Source organism: Anguilla anguilla, chromosome 8 (genome assembly GCF_013347855.1).
Source record: "Anguilla anguilla isolate fAngAng1 chromosome 8, fAngAng1.pri, whole genome shotgun sequence".
Lineage (NCBI taxonomy): Eukaryota > Metazoa > Chordata > Actinopteri > Anguilliformes > Anguillidae > Anguilla > Anguilla anguilla.
Window position 1 is genome coordinate 30,334,400 of NC_049208.1, and position 14,346 is coordinate 30,348,745.

The 14,346-nt window shown below is 40.4% G+C and overlaps 1 protein-coding gene across 1 annotated transcript in view; it reads right to left on the reverse strand.

Moving 5' to 3' along the window:
- cpne4b (copine IVb) overlaps nt 1-14,346 on the reverse strand; it is a 37,803-nt gene that overhangs the window by 14,724 nt on the left and 8,733 nt on the right. Inside the window, exons 3-7 of the mRNA XM_035428029.1 lie at nt 10,301-10,480; nt 9,699-9,770; nt 9,379-9,453; nt 8,096-8,179; nt 7,401-7,490 (exon numbers count right to left, since the gene is read on the reverse strand). Coding sequence (XP_035283920.1) covers nt 7,401-7,490; nt 8,096-8,179; nt 9,379-9,453; nt 9,699-9,770; nt 10,301-10,480 — 501 coding nt within the window. The remainder of the gene's footprint in view (nt 1-7,400; nt 7,491-8,095; nt 8,180-9,378; nt 9,454-9,698; nt 9,771-10,300; nt 10,481-14,346) is intronic.

The following is a 14,346-nucleotide window of genomic DNA, read 5'->3' on the forward strand; positions in this document are numbered from 1 at the left end:
AAACAGAGCACTCATGTCACAGACTCGATTACAGTGATGCATGAAGATCAGAAATCCGACCTTTTTAAATGAAATAAAGGTAATAAAAAGGCATTAAATGAATAGCTGTTATGTCACAATGGCGCACATAGGGGATTAATTTCAGAGGGAGTTTGTGGCATGAATGTAGCAAGCCAGGTCAGGACTACACCTCCCAATGGCACATCTTGGAACTGAGCGCAGCATCCAAAGTCTGACTTCACAATGACACAGGAAGTGAAAAGAACGCTGTGTGCTAATGGTCCTGTTTTCTTACACCTCCACAGCAAATATATTAGAGAGACACCATCCAAAAAAAATCCCTCAATTATGAATCATTCATTAAGGGAGATGGCGGAGGGAGGAGAATTAAAATTAGATGAAATATTGAAAAATAATAGGGAGATGCTAAGGGTGAATTTTCAGGTGATGTAATATAGATGACATAATACAAATTAACTGGTATTTCTGTGTGTGTGTGTGTCTATCTGTGTTGCTTAGGTCTGGCTAGACACAACACATGTAATGCTTTATTCAGGTCACCTGAATAGGTCACCTATTCAGGTCATTTATAACCTACACACATAACTAGGCTAAAATATGAAATAAGCTGTCCAGTTTTGCGGAATGTATATAATGTGTATATTCTTTTTAGCAACCGCGCAAATATACAATTTATTCATTGCATATATGCCAATAATTAAGTCATATATTGCACATTTTACATAACCAGCATACCAGAGTTGTCACATTGTACTGTGATAATGTCTGTGGAATTAAATGTATTCCAAAACGCAAAGTAATTTGAAATAGTGAATAATTTAATAGAGGTTAAATCTGAATTTAAATCGTACATGGAAAAGCAGATGGCTTTCAGAGCAAAAGAGTGGATTTGCAGATCCTGTAACGAGGAAAGTGATGGATGCCACAGCTCCAAGCACACTGCCTTCTGCGTCGTCAGCTTCACAAACCTCACCTCTTGCTTTCAATTCAAGCCAAAGCATCACAGTGCATTTATCTGATGTGCTTAAGAAATGACCTTGATGAGTTTAGATTGTATGCATTAATTTCAGTCATAACTCTAATTTCCTGTCCTAACCCCCAGGCATTGGTACAGCTTCAAAGCAGTACTTGACCTTACGATTGGATGTTTTTGCTTAACTTGCTCCTTTATGTGGTTACTGTCAATGATCCAGACAAGATAATATTCCGCAAATCGCCCTCAGTGTCCTCTGTCAATCAAAGTGTGATTTTGCGCAGCATTTCTCCTTAGGTTTCCTTAAAGGGATAGTTCACATTCTGGGGAAAGAGAAGTGTATAAAAAACACACACTAAAAGAAATATTTTTTTGATAAAATAAAAAAATTTCAGTGTGAACTATCCCTTAAAAACCATGCATGTTCTGCCATGTTTATTCTTCTGTCATGTCAAACATTCTTTCATTGGTGGATAGGAGATAAGGGTCAGAGGTCATCGGTTTCACAGTTTCAGCAACAGGGCCAGGTAGGTCACTGCATGTGGGTAGTGAGCAGAATCACCAGTATCTGACTGGGGGAAGGCCCACTCAAGCCGCACTGGAAATGATACACAGATAAAGGGAGTTCAAGAGACACATTATGTACTACCAGGACCACTGCCAGGGGGGCTGAACAGCCAGATGGCCAATGGAAGAGAGATATTACATTTGAGTGAGATGGCATCAGTGCCACAGCTGTCTCTCTTTTATGGAAACATAATAAAGGTAATTATGTTGACCCCCAAGTGGCTCATATGTTAAAGGTAATTGTCACGTGGACAGACAGAACCCTGCAGTCGTAGATTCAAGCCTGTCTATGTTAATAGCCAACTAAAATCTGAATTCCACAATTGTTTAATAATTGGTGTCATTCCGTCAGGGAAAACCAGCCAGTGTTTCTCTGGTTGCCTCTGCATTTGTTCTTCCCAACAGCTGGGCAGCAGACCGGAATAGGAGCTACACAATTACTGGAGCTAAACGTTCTCACTTTTTCTCCAACCAGCGCTGGCTCTCCTGCAACATTGCGAGGCCCGTGGTGCATCGGAGGAGCACATAGTATGTGCTTCAGCAATTCTCATCGTGCTCTTTCGGGCAGAAAAGCTGTCAATGAAGAGGCACCCCTGCCAATTCCAAACGTCTGAGACCTGTTTAAATTACTGAATAAAGATCATCTCATCTATAAGGTCTCATTGTAGTTCCTGCAGTTTATTGGTTCAATCAACAGCTTCATTAGATAAACTAAGGTTAATTAAAAGATATCATTACTTTGGAGGGCAGTGAACTAATGACTAGCAGAGGGTAAGGACAAAGAAACTTTAAACAAAGGGAAATTAAGGCTAGATGAATCAATCAATGCGGTGATTTAGAGTGAATGACATCCACCAAGTGATTCTTATTCAAATTCAATGCTGTTCATTTCTTGAAATAGCAAGGCTGATTGTTTTAAGGCATCACAAGAGTAGAGTCATCCCCATGGACAACAAAGAGAGCTAGAACTAGGAAGCACTGCGCTGAACTGAGCCAGCAGCTTTTTTTGGCCTCATTTCCCACAGTTCCACAGGGCAGTGTTGTAGCTGACCCAAGCGATCCATTTGCTCTTGCCACTGTGCATTAGTTAATGCCTTATGTTCATGGTAATTAGGAAGAGGAATGGATGTTTATGAATGGCCCTTCATGTTAGATATTCTATTACAAATATTCTATTACATATTTTTCAATAATATATAACTGAAATGTAATCAGAACAAACAGAAATTACTACTGAACTCCTGAATTCCTTTGCTTTTACTTTCTTTGGTGCTTCTTATTGATATTTATTTACTATGCTTATGAAACTGACATTGTTTAACATCAACAAAATGTTTACTGAAACAAACTTAACAATCCTTTTTACAGCACAGTGTAAAAATATTCCTTTAATGTTTCATATATTTAAATGCGCCCAAGTTTTTTTTTCTTCTATAAATAATGAATAATGCAAATGGACTATTATTGTTATTTTAATATGTTAGAGTCTGTGTTGAATTATGGCGCATTAATATGCACCACGGTATTAATGAGAGGAAGCCGAGCAGCACACAGCACTTCTCTGCAGAGGCTTAAGGATGCACACAATTGGCCTGAATGTAGACCCGCTGCAGAACCATGATTTCGCCGAATACAATCAACCGTGTTGACCAGCTACCAACTACTTCAGGGTGCACTGTATTTGCCATCGCCGTTTCCTCACAATCACAGGGCCATCTGCATATCAATCAGATTATATATTTATAGCGCATTAATCAAGCAGTTAACGGCACAAGAGTTCTGGTAGCAGCTGGCTGCGGCTGCGCTTCCTCCCACAGTCTTACTGAAAGGCATGACCCTTCATAATTGAAAGCAGGTGATTAAAACACTGTGTGTCCTCTCAGCAGTATATTCAGTGACAGAATCAGAGATTCCCAGGCAAAAAGCACCGTGAACAGAGAAGAATGGCTCCAAAGCTTAAGCCCAAATGCTTAATAAATACAATTATTAAACATTCACCTTCACTCTCAAGAGCTAATATTTAATTGTTTTCCACTAATATATCTTCCCTTTAGACAGTAAGAAGGGTCAGCTTTGACTAGTTTGCTTAAATGCACGAATTAGGAATGGTCTGCTGAATATTTTTAATAACTGAGCAATTCTTTTCACACATACAGTTAACCCATAGCACTTTTGTGACTGCAGGCAATCTTCAAGCGATTCAGTGTTGCCAACATATTATTTTTTATTTCCTTCTGGATCTCTCCTCTTCTCACTCCTTGTGACAGCAAGTTCTTGGATTAACAGGATGCAGCATATTCCAAGATGTTGGTCTGTTATAATATCACCATACCATCAAGTAATGCTGCCATATTCAATTCTGCCTTTGTCACTCTTTTAGCTGCAGCCAGAAGATCCCCCACAGGGCTATGAAATGGTGCTTTATAAATGTAGGTCATGGCAAGGGAACAAACGATGATTCTCAGGAATATCACCAGTATCACGGCTGCCTTCAGTTACTTTAGTATCAGTCCACAAAGCTGATAAGAGCCTGGGCATTCCATCTGATAACTTCCCAAAGGCTAGTATAAATAAAGTCAACCACTTTCACTGGTCAGACTAAAGAGATCAAGACCAGCACTGTTCTGGCACTGAATAGGTTAAAAAAAGGTTGAGGTTAATTTCTGCAGGTTGGCCCCCTGAGGCACTGAGCAGCGATCGGCTGATTGGCTTCATCAGCCAAACACAGGGGCGCACGAGGAAACCGGCGTCTAATCCCGCCTCCTGGCCTGTCCGTCCTCTCCGCGGACGAGGACAGATTCGACCTCGCTGATGAAGAGAGGGGTGCGGCGGGGGAATTGGGAACGAGCTCTCTGAAGATGAGAGGCAGCAGATCAAGAGGCCGGCTCATCCAGGCCTGCCACACTCGAGCGGCGCCCCCCGGTGCTTCACAAATGAACTGCGAAGCGGCAGACGCCCCTCAGTTTAACCCGAAAAGTAAATCGCTGTGTTTGTTTTGGGTGCACGCTGAACGTACCTCCAAAGGGCAGGCGAGCAGTCACGCAAACTGAAGCGTCCCCACCAGTCAAACGGCTGCGGTGGTATAGTGCATTAAGCTGCCATTCAGATGGTGTAAAATTATGAACAGCTGAATCCATAGCTTCAGCGTACTCTATTTCAGCATCATCTAATCTCTAAGCACATTGATTCCAGGTACTTCAAACACAGAGACAAGAAATATAAATTAAATAAAGTATTTTTATCCACATAATTATTAGATTTGAAATTTAAAAATCCTTTCACTTCATTTATTTGTTTAGATGATAGCACACATCAGTTTTCTGAAATGCAATAGAGTGCCATGTCAGTCAGAGCCTCATTTTTCAGGCAGCTCTGATGTGATACATGATGTAATAGGATTTTACACAGAACTAAGAGCTAGGAGCTTTCTTTTCAATGACAAAACTGTTACCAAATCTCTCCATGAACTCTCACTCTGTAAAAAAAAAAAAAACATCCTGTACACTTTTTTTTACACCAAGCTCTATATTACACAAATAAAATTAGTGTTCAAATTTCCATTATCTGCACAAATGTCCATTATTCTAGTAATACTGTATGTCCCACATTTCTGATTTTACAGCTGGAATTCTGCTGGCGTCAATGAGACAAAGGGTAGAAGTAGCAGGTTAACCACATTCTACAGGTAAACAGCCGATCTCTTCATAGTTTTTCCCCAGCACGGTAGATGTTTTGTGCATTACAAAGCTGAAGATGAATTTGCAAATGAGCAGACTGCAAACGAGCCGCTGCACTGCATCTACAGAGGCAATGTGAGGCAAATACAAAAAGGTCTGATTTGATGAATTGGGTAAAATGCCTGGATGATTTAAGCTAATTGCGCTCGTATTTAGTGAGCTATGATATATTAGCCATCAACTGCCATGCACACACACACACACACACAGACAAGAACAGGAAAAATGTCAGACTATCAATGTGCCAATGCTTGGCCTGGAAATGAGGGAAAATTGATAAATGTCACCAATACTAGCTGCAAAGTGTGTTTTGAAATCAAATTATACGAGGTTATAATGGTGCATTTCTACCAAAAGGGGCCAAACTGTTTCTTTTTTTAATATACTTCGGCATCTATTCCAAAGTCATTGATTTCTTTTAGTTCCAGTCATCTCTCCTGCTCTCCGCCTGTCAGGATTAAATTGCATGGTGGTGCAGCTGATCCAGGGTAATTACACTGCGTTTGAGATACCCGTCAGCCCGCGCTGAAACATGTCAGGTCAGATCACACAGTCAGGTGTTCGGCATTATGTAACGTTTCGCTTCAGCTTCACATTATCATTAGCCTTATCTTCAGCGAAATCGCCTTTGCATGCCCTGTGCACTGAACAAAGTATATTTTATACGCAGAAATCGTTTCCATCAGTTCTGATTGTTTGTTCTTTATAGCTGAATGTCAACTGGATGTAATATCCACCAGCATTGTACCAGTGCAGACGATGACTTCAAATTAAAAAAAAGATCTGAACTTCTAACTTTCCGAACTTCTAACTTTAAATGCTAGATTTCCATTTCAAACCCAAAGTGTGTCACTGCTGTTGCACCCATAAGGAAGGTATTTAGCCTGGGTTGCTTCACTGTTAACCCAGCCGTATGCATTGATAATGGATTAGGACATCTGCTACAAAAATATAAATTTAATGTAAAGACACGTCACAGCGAACAAATGGACTTATATACCTGTGTTCATCAGGTAATCAATGGTACAACAACTACATCCATATTTGGGAACTAGGAGTAGCTCACAAAACAAAATGTACAATGCTCCCAGCAAAAATTATACCCAAGCATGTTGAGCTAGATTCTGAAAGGCTTTTACTACATCACATGACTGAAATCGCCATGGCGCCATAAAGCAGCCAGGGGACTTAAATAATTTGTGCGGTGAAGTACCCAGTAAAAATTACACCTCAATGCAAAAGACACATCACTAGGCCAACTGATTCTAAGCCAAGGTTTCTTCATAGTATCACAGATAAAATGTATTTCATTTCTTCCTCTGCAGCATAAAGTATGGCATAGAGATAAACCAAAAACAGCTCAGAATTTGCCCATTAACCCCCATTGATAATATTCAATATTGAGAATAGTCGGTGACTACAACATAGATCTGCTTCATTTATTATTAATGTACTACTTATGCAATGCTGTTGTCATATGTACTAGAGCAAAGGTTGTGTAGTTTCTATTCAGTATGCATGCATTGTCCTTTCAGAGAGCTAGAGCAAAACAATGGCTGCGGACCACCAATGCAAGTGTCTGGTTAGAAGACCGGTTTCACAATGATTACACCACATGATGATGTCATGTGGATCAAGGCAACGTACTTACAGCATACACTTTCCCTGACTGCTGGGTGTGTGCCACTAGCTTTTCCTTCTGGGGTCACTCGCGTGTTCATGTTTCCTATACAGGCTTTGTGCCTACATGGGCTAAGCCCTATAATTCAGACATCATCGGTTTCTTTGGTTGGCTGTGTAATACCCACAGCATGATCACCACCTTCCTACTTAATAGGGACCCACGTGTTAACAGTTTTCATCAGTGCCAGTTCTCCTGTACGCCGTTTGAAGTGACACCCCTCGCTAGCTCTCCTTCAGTGCACTTCTAACATGGAAAATAGTAACTGTCTTAGAGACAAGTGAATGAGAGGACTGCAGTGCACTTTGTGCGGGTGTGAGTGACATGGTACAACTGACAGTTCCACATGACATTTTGAAAAAAAGCCATCGGTTGAATTAGAAATGTGTTCCAGGAAATGTTATGACAAAGCTGTTCCTACCTTTAGTTCACGGTCATGATCTCCACTGCACAAAGTGTTCAATGAGACTTTGAACGTTTTCCAGACCGGATTAAGATTGTTCATAACAGTCTGTAAATTACAGGGGGAAAAGTGTTAGAGCTCATGACTAATTGCATGAGGGACACAAATATCAAATGCAAGCACAATAAAATACTGGAGCAGTTTCTGTAAATTTGGTAGTATGTGAGTGTACTGATAAACAGAGGTGGAAAGTCCAGGGGTCAGAAAGTAAAAGTCTATCCAGCTGATTGTACTAATTATTTCTACCTCCTGGCAGAATAATGAGCAAATCCAGGTGATTAGAACAAAATACTGGGAAGGGCTTTTACTTTTCGAACCTTCCAAGTTTCTGTGTGCATGTGTATTTCTGTGTATGCCAACACAACCAACATACTAAAGCTAAAGCGCAAAGTAAAACCTTGCATTATTTTATTTCTTAGACAGCTGCATGATTCTCACAACCACTGAAATAAATAAAAGATGCAGCAAAGCAACACTTACTTTAGAAGTGTTACTACAACAAAAAGACAACTGTGTTTATAATTTCTTCAGCTAATTCAGGCAGATTTCTTTAAATGTCACAGCAGGCTACTGCTGTAGAGAGTTGCAGTGCATGCAGGATAATTGTGGAGGAAGCACACTCCTCACTTCCAACGTCCCAGCCGCTTTCTCACCTCAGTTCGGTGAACGAGCGAACCGGTACCGTCGTTGTTCATTCTGAATATTTCCAAAAATGGATCTGATTTGCTGAAGAAGTCCTGCAGAGGGAATAAACATCGGTCAGCATTCTTGACTCAACATAGCCAGCGGGATAGCTGGAGGTACCGTTATTCACAGGTTCGCTTTTCATCCCCATGGCAAACTTCAGCTGGTGCCACCGAGGAAAAGCAATTATAAGGCTAACTGTAATTCTTGAGCACTGTAGGCTAGTCTTCGCTTCGTTGCATCTTGGCTTCTTCCGCCATTGCAGCAGCTAGCCAGCTAGCAACAAACACTCCACTGATATCTGATCCCAAACCACAGGCTCTGTAGCCACACCCACCCCTCCCAACATAGAAAGTACGCCACACCCAGAAACGTCCCAAACACATTTTGGAATAACAAACACAGGCAAAGATGCACAAATTTGGTGAAAGTACGTAAAGACAGAGATTGCCAATGCATCGTAGATATGCCTTAGCATGGCTATTATATAATATTTTCAAGGTAAAGATCATGCATGGCATGCCTTTAAATTCGTCTCTTTTTTTATTCTAAACAGCATAATCCTTTCATGAATAGAGGAGTGGCTGTATAGTGTGGACAGATCTGATTGAATCATCTGCTGGCCAATGAGTGCACTGTATCAGTATTTCAGCAGGCACCTGACGATGATGCATCTTTCCTGTCCATCCTGCTGAACATTTGCACGCTTCCTGGAACTGGCAGAAGGGCCCTAGGACCCTTCCTGAAGCTTTGTTAGGAAACCTCGTTAATGAGAGCACTCCTTTCTCCCTCCCTCACACACGGCTCTCCGGGAAAACCCGCTTGTCCTTGTTTCACGATACCTGGCGTTCCCACGTGATCTCGCCAGCTCGCTCAGCCGTCTCATCGATCCCTGTTTTAATCAGCATCTCGTCTCTTAATTAATGGCTGGCTAATTATCCCAGCAGGGTGTCACAGTGCAACCTTACTAATGAAGGATAAGGATTAGATGGGAAATCTTTCCAACTCAAACCAACAGCATCTCCCAGCAGCGGTCATCTCCCACTTCGGTCAATCCCCCTAATTTTGCCACATGCTTATTACAAAGCTCTCACATGCTTGGGTACACATTGTTTTCAGGGCATAGCTAATGCAATGTCCATTAATAAATGCAGAATGGGGAAAAAAAGTCTTTAAAGTTCTCAAGCTTTTGCCCAGCCTAGGACTGTTAAAAGTTACTTTTAAAACATTACTGCACTGTGCATTGTCTCACCTTGTCATCCAATTTCCTTGCACTGAAGGAGAGCTCCACATAGTCATCATTTCCAGAAAGCTCTTCTGCTGTAACCTGAGTGGCAACATAGTTAATAATATATTGTATGCACAAATCAGATACTAGAGGCTCATAGTAAATTGCATCATTTTAAATAAAGTAATCCCTTGCTAGGTGTCCTACTTCAGTGCCCATTTTAAATGAGATGACACACCTTTCCAGCACTGAATGGGAATTCACATATTCATCATAATGGATAAAGCCTAAATAGTTATTCAAACACTTCTAAAACCCAAATCCCTGTACTGATAGGCTCTTACCGTGATGGATGATTTTCCAGCAGTGTTCCCCTGTTTGAGTAAAGCTTTTGAAAGTTTTCTCTGGGAAACAATCTGTTTGAGAGAGAAAAGAGAGAGGTAGAGAGAGGTAGAGAGAGGTAGAGAGAGGTAGAGAGAGAGAGAGAGAGAGAGAGAGAGAGAGAGAGAGAGAGAGAGAGAGAGAGAGAGAGAGAGAGAGAGAGAGAGAGAGAGAGAGAGAGAGAGAGAGAGAGAGAGAGAGAGAGAGAGAGAATAGCAAATCCAACAAAACATATACCGAGTGTTATGCAGCATACTTACACAACTATATTTTCCATTAATTTGACCTGAAAGTGTAATCTTATATTCCTATGGCACTGAACTAACACATTACAACACCAGGTCCATTACCAAATTTGTGCATTTGCAAGCGGTAGAAATCTAAATTGATTTATTTAAATGTACTATACAGATAACTTAACTTAATTTCAAAGGCTGTTAAAGCAATTTATATGACATTAAACCCACAGTGGTTAAACCTTATTTAAAAGTATTGGTACTGCCACAAACTGGAGAGTACCAGAACACAGTGACAAAATGAACTAGCTCCCAGCTATAAAGAGCACCTGGCCAAGTGTGCACTCCATGGCCCCAAGGAAGTCAGCCTCCTTCAGCCCGTTATGGTTGCTGCTGATGTCATGCAGCTCGTAGCGTAGCCGCTGAACTTCCTCAAAGTAGAAGTCCACAGTAAACACTTTGGAGAAGACAGGGTTTATACTGCTGCGGATCACCTCCGTCCTGTCAACCTGGAGGGTGAGCAAAAAAGGGAGGGTAAATTCCCTCTCTAACGAAGGCAATTCCCCCCCAAGCAAAATCACAGTCAAGATGAACGTTCACTACAGAGATTCCCCAGGGTCCTGCATCAGCTCAAACTGTCAGGTGCCAGTTAAATCCAGCTAGCGTATTTATGTACTTGTATATACATGTATAATTTATCCATTAATTAATGTGCAATATATACACTGCATTGCATCCTGTAATGTGTGTTGAATGAAGGTGTTCCTGTTTTGTTGAGGTTATGGTCCTCTATTGCATGGTGATAGTTCTAGGGAGCCCTGAGAAGAAAATGTTTGGGAACTCCTAGCCCAATATTACAAGGGGTTGAAGCCTCATAGTGAACAAATGCAATGTTTCCATAAGCAAAATTGTTTTAACATCAATTTTAAACCATGTTCATACCCATAACTGAGAGATTTTATATCCATAACTCTCAATACAGTTAAACAACTTTTATGAGCAAAAAAAACATCCTCAGAGTTGTTATGAGCATAAATGGTTGTATATATAGACCAATAATTTACACCTGGCTACCTTATAAAGCTAAGTCTACAGCATCACATTTGTGCAGGGGAGATGAAAGTGTTTTTAATTACTGTAATCTAAAATGTAATGCATTCAAGCGTTTCCTTATTAAACCAAATAAGCTGACCCTCACCCCTTGGAAAGGGTATGCACTCGAATCTTGCAATTTCAAAGGGCTGCAGTGGATTGGAAAAAGAAAAATACACTACACCTCTTTAGATCCATGCCATCACAGTGAACTAGAGACATTATCAAACTATGGCCTTTTTCATATTACAAAGCCCTTCATCATACTGAATTCCCTGAGACAGTGTCATCATAAAATGTGTGCGTGTGTGTGTGTGTGTGTGTGTGTGTGTCCTGAAGTGACTGATAACAATTACTTGAGGGGACCTCGTCCTGAACCATCTCCCTGCTTAGATGATGACAAAAACAATCGAAGGGTTCAACATCAGCGAAGGGAGGTGTGTGATCTTCCGACTATTAGCCAAAAATTACAGGACAAAGGAAGCTCCACCGGGGCAATGATCCATGAAGTGGCCTGCTAAAGTTCGGCCTCCGCGTTCTAATCTGTCTTTTGTAGGTAAGCGTTTATTTCGATTCAAGTGGCTTAAATTTCCAGGCGACGGCTCGCCTTTCTCATTACGTCCGCGCAAGGAATGGTCACAGAAAGCCGCAAAGCTTTTCACGGATGCCGATGCAATCAAAAGGGGATCTCTGCCCTTCCAGTGTGGAGCTAAGCCTAGTTTGTCTCAGTGCTGAACACTACAGCTGGTAAAGTGAGTCAGACAGCATTGTGCAGCAGAGAACATACACAGAAGAGTTCACATGCCTTTCTGCCAAAAATGAGTCTACTAATTCAGAATTAGGATGGAATGGAACAGCTTTATATGGCCCGTGAATTTCTTGGTCAAAACACAAGTGAAGTTTTTCTTTTATTCTGTATTGTTATAAGATTTTGTGTGTATTCCAAACTCTGTGTCCAAAGAACAATATGGTTTTTGCCAGGACAGTAAAGCATGATTCCACTGCATGCTAAGCTACCTGTGAGACCCAGAGGCAGATGCCCTCAGTGACAGGTCCCACACCTCTTAGTTCCTGTCTATGTGCTGCTTTGGAAGAGTACGGGAGAGCAAGTCAGAATTCGGGCAAAGACATGCCAAAAGCAGACATTTTTATTACATTACATTACAGACATTTGGCAGACGCTCTTATCCAGAGCGACGTACAACAAAGTGTATAACCATAACCAGGAACAAGTGTGTCGAAAAACCCTAGAGAGAAGTATATAAGTTTATAAGTCGGTATAAGACTGGTTCCATAGAACATTGTGGCACGTTAGATATACTCCAGTTCAGTGGTCATTGCAAAATTAAACAGAGGGAATTATTGGTTCAATCAAGCATTTAAGAATTTGTCTAGAAAGAGCCAATGATTTTATGTTAGCCTGACATGGCTAATCAACCAGTTTGTCTTGTGTTCATTTCCAAATGAATAAAAACTCTCAAGCTGTGATTATATAGTCCTATTACACGATAGCTCTAAAGTGAAGTATTCACAAATTATCTAAAAATAATCACTTGCTACCTCAGTGCCTTAGTCTCTGAAACATTATCTGGTATAAAATTGTAGACATGCAGTGTATGCTGAAGCAGGCAAAATCTAAAAAACCATGCCCTTCTTTCCTGAGCAGTGGTAAATAATACTCTCCGTATTATATAAAAACCATCTGCTACTCTCTAAATTCTCCTCTAAATCACCCTGCAGTTACAACAATCTTGCTACAGCAACGTCTGGGCGTAAATGGTTCTATATGCAAACTTAGTTATTTTAAAGCATATTATTCTTTGTAGGTCAAATCTATCTCGATAAATTTGGTTGTATGTGTGTGTGTGTGTGTGGGACTTGGTGTTCCTGTTAAGTCAGACATTGTGACATGAGGAAATGAAAAAGAGACTCTGTTATATAGGGTCCTAATGTTTGACATTTTATAGATGTCAGAAGTGCTTTGGCCAGTTTAATTGTTTAATTCATTTCATTAGAGAATACTTCATATTTCGGCACGTCCTTATTAGCAAGGCAAAGCAAGAACAGAAAGCTTCCAGACTAATTAGCATAGTAATGTCTCCAACAGGGGTGAAATGCCTCAGGCCACTTCTCTGGGGAAGTGGTAGGAACTGCTGAAATATCAGTATCGTTCCAGTTATCTGAGTGGCATCTCCTCATCTTCGTCCAAAATCATTCTGATACTTTTTAATTATTTGGCCTAACTCCTGGATACTGCACTTTGTGTAGAATCCAGTAAAGCTGGTTGAATGTCAAAATTCATTGTACAGTTTATCATTTCTCCTTGTTTATGTGATGTCCAGAATACTCAGCTAAACAGCTTTCATTTGATTTAGGAACTACATAGACCAGCATAATTATTGTATAGCATTATGAAATACTTATGAAATAGTAAGATTAATGTTTCAATGAGAAAGCTGTCATTGTAGGAAATGTTGACCAAGTTTCATGTTGACGATTTGACATAATCATTGAATGGCAGATTTTGGTTGAGCCACTGATATTGAGACCTACACATATAAAATACATATTTTAAAGGTTCAAAGTAGCATTACAAAAAATAAATAAATAGATAATAATAATAATAATAATAATAATAATAATAATAAAAACCACGTAAACAAATTAGTAGTATCATTCCCTACACATCAGTAACCCAATGACTACCTGAAATAAGCATACCAAGAGTACAGCGTTCTGGTTGGCCCTATTTGCAATATTTTGCCACAGTATTAATCATATGCAAATAAAGAACCTATGTTGGATTAATCAAATGCAACATGAAGTAATTTAGTGAACCAGCATTTAGCCAGGTCACTTGGAATACGATCTTTCTCTTTTTAATTGTAGAGTCTTGTCTATACCGGAAGGGCGGGGGCACTTATTGAAAAAGGGCAGGTGGGGGAGCAAGCATTTGTTTGAGCCAGGCAAAACATCTGAATCAGCTCCTCAGCTAATCATGGTCTTCAATCATGACCTCAATTCTTTCAATTAGGTGTTTCAGTGCCCACTCAATAATTTTGTCAACCATCAATGAGCATGACGGAGAGCCCATATATGACCACTGGAAAGGTCATCCCAATCACAGATTCCCAAACACTTCAACTTTACGAAAGCCTAAATAATGACTTTCCTAAGGAAGCAGCAAACCAGCCTCTCTGGGAGATATGCTGCCTTTCAGGCAGCAGCGATAAATTAAGTGAATACACGGTCTGGTTTTAGAAACTTTTAAACGTGGAACAGA